The sequence below is a fragment of the Gekko japonicus genome, unplaced genomic scaffold (assembly GCF_001447785.1).
Source record: "Gekko japonicus isolate JY-2015 unplaced genomic scaffold, Gekko_japonicus_V1.1 scaffold628, whole genome shotgun sequence".
Classification (NCBI taxonomy): Eukaryota; Metazoa; Chordata; class Lepidosauria; order Squamata; family Gekkonidae; genus Gekko; species Gekko japonicus.
In genome coordinates, this window is record NW_015169794.1 from 474,892 (window position 1) to 484,501 (window position 9,610).

The 9,610-nt window shown below is 50.4% G+C and overlaps 1 protein-coding gene across 1 annotated transcript in view; it reads right to left on the bottom strand.

The window, feature by feature from the left end:
- DKK2 (dickkopf WNT signaling pathway inhibitor 2) overlaps positions 1-7,627 on the bottom strand; it is a 96,857-nt gene extending 89,230 nt beyond the window's left edge. The window contains exon 1 of the mRNA XM_015417036.1: positions 6,850-7,627. Within this exon, the coding sequence (XP_015272522.1) occupies positions 6,850-7,110 (261 nt within the window). The 5' untranslated portion in view covers positions 7,111-7,627. The remainder of the gene's footprint in view (positions 1-6,849) is intronic.
- Positions 7,628-9,610: the final 1,983 nt, after the last annotated feature.

Below are 9,610 nucleotides of genomic sequence, written 5' to 3' on the forward strand. Positions count from 1 at the left end.
TACTCCTTTAGTCTCTTACTAACCTGCCTCCTCCTCCTGATGGGCAATAATATTAGGAACCTGGGTGAACTGAAGAAATGGGCAGCAGTTATTAGAGCAAGTCGGGCTGCTGCTGAATCATTGCAATCCCCATTTTTATGAGGCTGTTTAACACTGCAAAACTCACAACTAAAAATGGCTGCACGCCTTGTTGACGAGGGCGTCGAGTACAAACTCAGTGGGAAGCCTGGGTTTCTTGTGGCAGAATGTGTAGAATGGCCCACCCACAGACATGCAAGAGGAGCACAAACTATGAGATCATGGAATGCAGTATGGATTGTGCCTTGTAAGTATGGATTGTGCCTTGTGCTTTATCAATAGCAGATCACACACACATAAAAAATTGCACACAAGCAACATCTACTAAAGAAGGGTTTGGCAGGCACACAGATTCACCAGCCTAACCCAATATATACTGTTTAATATCCTTTTGATGTTCAATCATATGAACCAGAATCAATTGCCTGGAGCAGGACAAGCAGGACATCCATCAGTCAGGGATGTTCTAGCTTTGGATTTTCACTGCTGAGCATGAAGTTGGACTAGTTGGGCTGTAAGACCCCTTTCCAGCTGTTTGATTCTATGAAAGGTAGCCCATTCACCTATAATAGGCTGCCTTTTGTAGCGTTCTAACAGCAAGCCAGACTTTAATCAATATGTTTTATGCTGTTAGGCTCTCGTCTGTATCCAAAGTCATCCTCTCTCATTGTAAAGGAGGCAATCTTTAACATCGTAATTCAACCAAATAAACAAACTCTCCTAAAGAAACTCAAAAGGAAAGGAGAAGAAAGACCTGCTCTTTTAACAAACAAGTTCTTGTATTCCCCAAACAATGTCTTATAGTCTAAACAAGTTGAGGAAGGCTACTAATCTAATAAAGGTCCATTTAAAACAAAACTATTAAAATGTCATGTACTGAGTGTTCAGGAGGCTCAAAGCCACGATGCTTAAACTCAGCAGTTTCCCAGCTTTGAAGCCACAAAGATCAGGAGGAGAGGGCACAGCTGCACAGAAATATTAAAGTTGCACTAATTTCAAGGAGGATCAACCGGAGTAACCGAAGGATAATCACTTCACTTGTCCTAAGTATACTAGCTGTAATCTAAGATGGCAAGCTCAGGGGCTTCCCTTGGGCGATTATGTGCTTCCTGTGGGCATGTGTCCTCAAGGATTTCCTATTGCCATCAGCAGCTTCTTTTGCTTCTGATCATTTGAGCTGTCATCTCCTTGCAATAAACCCCACTGACTTCAGAGGAGTTACCTATTTTCAAGTAAGCAGTGCAGATAAAGAAAGTGATTAAAATGTGGAATTCCATGTCAGAGGATGTAGTGATGGCCACAGACATAGATGGCTTTAAAAGGGGATTAGATAGATTCATGGAGGAGAGGTCTATCAGTGGCTACAAGCCATGGTGACTGAGGGGAACCTTCACATTCAGAGGCACTAATCCTCTGAATCCCAGAGCCAGGAGGCAACATTAGGGGAAGGTCTCAGCATCTGTGCCCTATTGTTGGCCCTCCAGAGGAACTGGTTGCCCACTGTGTGAGACAGGATGCTGGACTAGATGGACCACTGGCCTGATCCAGCAGGACTCTTCTTATGTTCTTATGTAAATTGTCTTAGCAAGAGATAATGAAACTGGAATAATCCAGATCATTATAGTAAAGTCTCTGTGCCAATCACAAAATACCGATAGCAATTAATAGAAAAGGGATATACAGAAAAATTATGTCTCTGTAAATTAAAACCACCACCCCCAGGCCTGATGAGGACTAAAAGGTAATGGTAAAAGTTTCCCTTGCTCGAAAGCCAGTCGAATTCGAGTCTAGGGGATGGTGCTCATCTCCATTTCCAAGATGAAGAGCCAGTGTTGTCCGATGACATTCCTTGGTCATGTGGCTGGCATGACTAAATGCTGAGGCGTGGCATGGAATATTGAGGGAAGTTAGAAATCAGTTACGGGGGGATGGGAACATTGGCCTGTTCAGCTCCTCAGATTTTATAGAATCCTGTAAGGTAGATTTAAGTATCTGTGAGAAAGAGGAGAGAATGTACAAATTGTTAATCCTCCTGCATGCAGTTTGTGGCCTCTAATCCCAAATTTCTTGATTAAGTTCCTGTCAGTAAGGAAGAGAAATAGAGCCATCTATAGACAAGGAAGGAGTTTCTGCATTCTCAGAGCACTCCGCAGGTATGCAGCAAATATGACTTTGTAAATGAAAAGAAAACTCCAAGGAACCCTGATGAGGACTGAACATGTTCTAGGAAGTGATGAGGGCAATTGAGCATCAGTTGAAGTGGGAATGGAAACACAAGAATGGGGAAATTGGCTTAATCAACCCCTCTAAGAGATTACAGTATGTTGGAAAGGGAGATTTGGGTTGGGTGAAATGGAATTTCCTAATTAACATTGGCTCCTCCAACTCCTCATGGGTCCCCATCTTGTAAGGACCTCTTATTGAACCTTGTTCTACATTCCATGTTGGAAGAACTTTAAACTGCCACAACATTTTGTTAAAAGTCATTATACAAATGGTTGGGGGGGCTGTTTAGTTTCAGACTGCAGGTTAATGACAAGAGCTTTTGCTCTGCAAAGGAAAAAAAATTCTATGTGGAAAAACAGGAATGCCTGAACGGAGGCAAGAGTGAGCCCCTTTTCCTTGTCATACTGATATTATAAGACCAGGGAGGGGGAGATCCAAGCAATTACCCTACCTAACACTTGTAGAGATGTTTCTCCAGAACAGCCTCACTGTTTTAGTGAGCGGAATGAACAAATGGTCTTTATTCACAACAGCCACAATGAGATCCAATCCCAATTCATAAAGTTCACTGGGTAAAATCCTGGTTCTAAAATGCTACTAACTTCAGCAGCATTTATCTGACCAGACCTACTGATTCAATAGCTAGAAGTTATCTTTGACTTTACTGCAAGCATCATAACACAATGCACCACATTTAGCAATTCTTTACATTAAGGCTGGCTTACAAAAATGGTTATTCCTTGTAAAGGCAAAACCCTAGTATCAAGTGAGTTTTCAAGCATTGCCCCAGAAATGCATGAAATCATTCATAGCATGCAGTGTGTCTCTTTACCAGACCCTTTTGCAGTTGTAGTCAATGATACCCCGGCTATTGATTTATGAAAACGGAAATGTGGGTAAGCATACAAGAGGGAAAGCAGTGTTGGGAAATGCTGCTCCTGTCACATCTTCTGCCACCACCTGCTAGTTATGTGATGTCAACGTTATATAGGCCATATGCATATGGTGTGCCTCATAATCAGTCTCCATAAAGTGCAGAAAACAAAGATGAGAGAAGATTAGAGATGGACATGAGCAATGGTCTTGAAACAACAGAGTATTTGATGAATACATGAAGCTGAGTTAGACCATTCGTCTGTCAAGGTCAGTATTATATACTCTGACTGGCTGTGTCTCTCCAGGAACTCAGATACAGATCTTTCACGTAGGTCTACCAGCTGACCCAATGGACGCAGAAATAAGGTGCGGCTAGGATGGAATGTTGAGAAAGGCTTGGCTGCAGACTGATTATGGCGCAAGAAATGCAAGGAAGAACCGAAAGGAAACATTCTTGGACAGAGGGATCTCAGGCAGCTGCCGGTCAGAGTAGGCAATCCCAGACAAGATGGACCACTCAGTTCAGTAAAACACAGCTTCCTATGTTCGTAAGTCATTTGATGAATATAAAGGAGATCATTCCAACCACATGGGGCAGCATGGTGTAAGGCATGGAGATGGAAATGGGAGAAGCAGGGAGTGGATAGCCTAGGCAACCGACGTTACAAGATAGTATAAGCCTGATCTCCTTCTACTTTACCATCTGTTTAAGCCTTGAGGTGCCACAGAAATCTCCCATCAGTATGCCATGTATTCATTAGGATAGCACCAAGATTTAGCAAGTCATCAAAGGCCCCAGTCACATGGCAAAGTTGCCATGGGAGAGGCACAGATGGTGGGCAGATTATCCGGGCGTGATCGCACCCCAACATCTGGGAAGTGGAGCACACCGGTGGCTTACCGCCGACAATGCACCTTAAAAAACTAGTACCTCCAAGGTACTAGTAAACGTTTGCCATGGGCTGCCTCCAGACACCTGTGGTGTGATTGCGCCAGCGCGCAGCATTTCCCTCCAGTCCCTTGTTTAACCCGCGGCGCCGAGGGAAGGACCCGTGGTGTGCCACCAGCGCGACTGATCACGTAATCGCGCATCAAACTGCGCCGGGGCAATTAGCCATGCCTCCCCCCCCCCGCGATATCCGGCCTGTGTGACCAGGGCCAAGATATAGCTTTCACTGCCTTACCATCAGAAAATCACTGTGAAGAATCACAATAGAATCACGCTTATTGACTGGTGCATGTTAGTTGCCCATTGCACCTTTCCTCACTTGTTTGGGAGTACAAAATATTGATCTGCCCTATCCCGTATCCATCCCAGTGGTCCCCAAACAAATGTTGCTCACCTTCACAGAATAACAACTTTTTAATACAAGGTTTCTGAAACTTTTCCTGCTCAAGAGTGTCACCATGTCAGTTCTGTTACCAATGATACAAGCTAAGTTTTGGATGACTGCAGACTTCATAGCATCAACTTCAAATACCATCTGTTATTAAATCTATTCAGAAAGTTCCTGGTTCTCCAGTTGATGGATTTAAGAAGCAGAAAGTTGTTAATGTCAAACAATTGTTATATGGTTTTTACATTTAAAACAGTACAGGGTCTCCCCACCACCACCACTTCTTTTGGGCAGTGCGTCCATCACAGCAAATGGCTACATGCATCCTTTTATTAAGAAGTTGCTGTGAAGTAGGTCAACAAGCCCTAGGCCAGTGGTCTTAGACTCCTTCTGTCTTTTGAAAGACACCTGTTCACAGTCAGCTTCCATTTTAGTTGCCTTTTCAATATGGAACCTTTTGCTTCACCCACTGCCAGGATGCTGCCCTCAGCATTGAGTTGTGTCCCGCCGATCTATTCCACTAACAGTCTCTTGCAGCCCAGAATGATGTCTCCTCACGCTTGGAGGAAGGCGCCACTATTAATGGAACAGATATGGATCCAACCCAAAGTGTGATGGAGTCTGACTATCAGTGAGGTAGAAATATTTTTTGGGGGGAATCATACCTTCCTGTACACAAAGTTTAGAATACAGTACACCTCTGTCACTCCAGCAGGGAACACAAGACGATATAAAGGGTTTGGTAGAAGAAGAAGAAGAGTTGCTTTTTATACCCCACTTTTCTCTACCCTAAGGAGTCTCAAAGCAGCTTACAATCACCTTCTTTTCCTCTCCCTGCAACCATCACCTCCTGCGGTAGGTGGGGCTGAAAGAGCTCTGAGAGAGCTGTGACTGGCCCAAGGTCACCCAGCAGGCTTCATGCGGAGGAGTGGGGAATCAAACGTGGTTCTCCAGATTAGAGTCCTCAGTCCACTACTTTTAACCACTACACCATGCCAGCTCTCAACTGAATCCGACCCACCTGTCTGTTCCGGAGAGGTAGTTGTGCTGGTCTGTAACGCTAAAATTAAACAGGAGCCCAGCAGTGCCTGAAAGACTGACAGAATCCTTTCCTACAGGTAGAATGCTGGAATAAATTCTATTAGTTTTTGAGTCTCCTGTTTTGTCCCCTTCAAGTTTTCTACTTAAGCTAGAAGGGAGAGAAAGCCAGCCGGAAACATTACTGACAAACCAGCTGCAATGCTTCTTTCCTTCCCCTTCCCTGACCTTAATCTGGGTCGGAGCAGCAGGGAGAGCAGGATTTGGGCTCCAAGCCTCCAGTTGTTGCTCCCCGAGCACAGAGTGAGCATTGCTACTCTCATTATCCTCCACTTGGGACCGCAACAACGGCCTCCCTAATCTGAAACACAAACCTTGCACATCTGTTTGGAAGGCAGTCCCATTGATTTCCAGTGAGCTTACTTCCAAGTAAGTGTGTGCTTGGAAGTCAGTCCTAGCTTTTAATGGACTGCCAATATTGTGGTTTTACTCTGAACCGTTTGCATTTTGGCACCTTCTCATCAAACTGGGCTTCCGCCACACAGCATATACAGCAAGATGATTCCACACGATCCTCCAGCGCCTTATGACAGCCATCACCCCTGTGTTATTGCTGCCATGCCCACCCAGCGAGTGCATGGAGAGAGAGAGAGAGAGAGAGAGAGAGAGAGAGAGAGAGAATGAATGCCAGTGTTGGGTAGTGGGTTAGAGTATCAGATTAGGATCTGAAAGACCCAGGTTCCGATTCCCACTGTGCCATGGAAGTTCACTGGGTGCCCCGGGGCCACACACTTAGCCCAGCCTGCCTTCCAGGCTTGTTGTTGCGAGAATAAAAAGGAAGAGATAAGGATGCTGTAAACTCCTTTGGGACCCAGCTGAGGGGAGGGGGGGGGGAACCAGGGTATTATATCTATTCATGCCCTGTGCTAAGGGCCCTGAGGATGGAGCAACTGGCTGTTACAATCGATGCCAACTTTATTACCATTTAGAGATTCCAGAGTGAAAGAACTTCCATGTTCAGAAGCAATATATCTGAGCGCACGTTAGCTGGGGTCAACAGGGGGCGGTGGAATGGGTTCCCCCCGTCTCCCCCTTTCCCAGAAGCACCTAGCTTGCTTCTGACTAGGTGGGTCTCAGTCTGATCCTGCAGTTCCCACATGCTCAGAAGACCGATGGTTACGGGTTCCCCTACAGAGATCGCCTATAAGGCAGCCTTTCAGCGGTAAGTGGGACGGTGGGGGTCCTGACTCACGGGAGAGAGACGGGGAGAGAAGTTTGGCGCCGCGCCTCCTACCTCGCCTTGCCGGTGGTAGTGCTTCAGAGTCTTGCCCCCCTGGCCCAGGATCTTGCCCTTCTTGCTGCCCCCCAGAGGCAGTCCGAGGTGGAGGGGCGCCGTCCGGTTGGTGGCCTGCGTCGGCGCTTCGCCCATGAGGGTGGCCTTGATGGAGTTCACCTTGGTGCCGTCCAGCTGGGAGCTCTCCGCCACCAGGAGCGCGGCCAGGAAGAGGAGCGGGCGGGTGGCGAAGGGAAGCCAGGAGCAGCTCCGCATGGTCATCGCCCCTCTCCCCCCAAGCCGAAGGGCTGCGGCGTCTGGGCAGGGGAGAGCGGCGCTCCCCACGGCTGGCCTCGGAGAGGGGAAAGCCGGGCAGGGCGGCGAGTCGAAGCCTCCTCCAGGATGGCGCGCGGGGAGCCGCTCGGGCACAGGGCGCTTGGCCGCGGAGCCGGTCCCCGGAGGAAGGGAGACGGCCGCGCCCGCGGCTCTGTCCGGGAAGCGCCTTGCCGGAGCCCGGGAGGGAGCCTCCCCACCCGCGGAGCTCTCCCGGGTCCCGGCCTCCTCCGCGCTCTCCTGCGGCCAGAGGGGCACCGGCGAACCGGGCTCCCCGCCGCGCAACAGCTGGTGTGGCGAGCTCCGCCGCTCGCCCTTTCTTTCTTTCTTTCTTTCTTTCTCTTCCCGCGGTCACCTTTTCCTGCCCCCTTCAGTTAGCTGGCCGGGGACATCCCGACGGCAGGTAAGTCCCAGCCCCAGGCGGGCGAGTCAGCAGCAGCACCCCCTCCGCCTCTCCGCCCGCCAGTCGCCGGTCCGCGGCAGCCTCGCTCGACTCCGCTCTCCTCCGGCCCCCTTCGCTTTTATAGCTTCCCCCGGTGGTGTTCGCTTGCCTCCGCCCCCCAAAGCTGCGGAGCGACAGGGAGGGAAGCTGACTCATTCCCTCGCCCACTCCCGACGGCTCCTCCCAGCTCCCACCCGACGGCCTCTCCAGCTGGGAGACAAGTGGCGGGAGCCCCGGCGGCATCCGCTCCGGAGCCGGGTTCCGTCCTGGGAAAGGGGGATTCTGAGCATGCCCAGAGTGCTCCTCCCTCCTCTCCGGCTCCTCACGTCGGTCCGGGGGTGCCGTTAGTGTTATTAGTAACGGTGATGGTGATAAATTGTCACAGTGCTCTGCAGTTCGAGATCTAGCCACGTTCTTGGGCATTGCAGAGCCGTTGCTCTTCCAAGCAACACTACAGTCTTCTGGAGCTGAGCCCAGGAAGGTCCCGGCGTTCCTGGAGACTTCTAGGCCCCGCTCCAAGGATCCAAGGACAACCGGCAGGATGGTCGCCTTCTTCTCCCAGAGGCGCTCTCACTCTGCTCCTAGACTGGGGGCAAGAAGAGGGGGAAATGCAAGACGGTTGTAAAACCCCGTTCATCTTGAAGAGGCAAGGTCCGGCCATCCGTAAGATTTGCCTTCCTGGCCTCCCCCACCTTGGTCAAGCACTGGAGGGGCTCCCATTTTTGCCTCCTTACAGTTCCGGAGATTCCACGCTCAAGCATCCAGGATGCTGGTGATGAAATTTAGGAATTAAAGTCCAGAGACAAAGGAGGGAGAGAGGCGGGGGAAGGCCTCCCCTGGACGACTGGATTTGTACATACAAAGCTATCCCCCCCCCAAACTCACACACACTCGCTTTTCCAGCCTGCAGCCAGAGCTCTGTGTGACTCTTAAAGCTTGCCAGTATTTTGCACTAGAGATGATGGTCAATATGATGACAGTCGGTTTCGCCTGCAGGGCGCCCGGAAGCGCTCTCACCTTGCAGGCTCGCCCTCGTTCGGTTGGCGCCGCCGGGATGCGAAACACAAAACGGGCTTTGTGGCTACTGGGGGAAGGGGCTTCTTCCAGAAAGATCGTTCCAGGGGGTAGTTGGGTTGGTCTGCAGCAGAACATCCCGATTCGAGCCCAGGAGCACCTTCGGGACCAACAGGAGATTGGGGGTCAGTGTTCCGAACCTCTAAGCTGAGTTAGAGTGAGTTAAGCTCACCGTTTTTTAGCCTCCGGCTCACACATTTTTGTCTTAGCTCAGGAAGGATGGCTCCAGAGCAAACTAATTGATGCAGCAGCCAAATCGCTGGCTCACAGCTTTAATGCCAGTAGCTCACAAAGTAGAATTCTTGCTCACAAGACTCTACAGCTTGGGGGGAGCATTGTTCGGGGTATGAGCGATGGAGAGCGCCTCTCCGAAGTCGAGGTGCTACTGAGCTGGAATCTAACCGGGCTTCCTCCGGAGCAAAGCTTGAGTCCCGGGGCACCTCCAAGACCAGCACAATCTTATTCGAGGTAGAAGCTTTCGTGTGCGGGTCAGGCACCCTTGCGCACGAAAGCTCAGACCTTGAATAAACCTTTGTCGGTCTGAAAGGGGCCCCTGGACTCAAACTTGGCTCTGCCGCTTCAGACCAAGACGGTTGCCTGCCTGCCTGCCTGCCTGCCCACCTGGATCGGGCTTCTTCCCCTCGTCTAGTCTCCGCAGCCGTCCTCCTCCTCGCCGTGCCGGTGCTTCCAGTGCGCCGGTGTCGACGGGCAGAAACGGGCGTCCCGGGCAGACCGGAGAACCTGCCGGTTCTTCGCACCTGACCGGCCCTGCTGGCTCCAGCCGCTCCTCCCCACTTCGCTTGCAAGACGCAGGGAGGGACCTCGGCGGAGGGGAGCCGCTCAGCCCTACTCGGAAAGGAAGGCTTGGCTGGAGGTCAGGTCCCGCTTGAGCGTGGGTCTGCGAGAGGAGGGTCAGGTCGCGGGCGGCTGCTC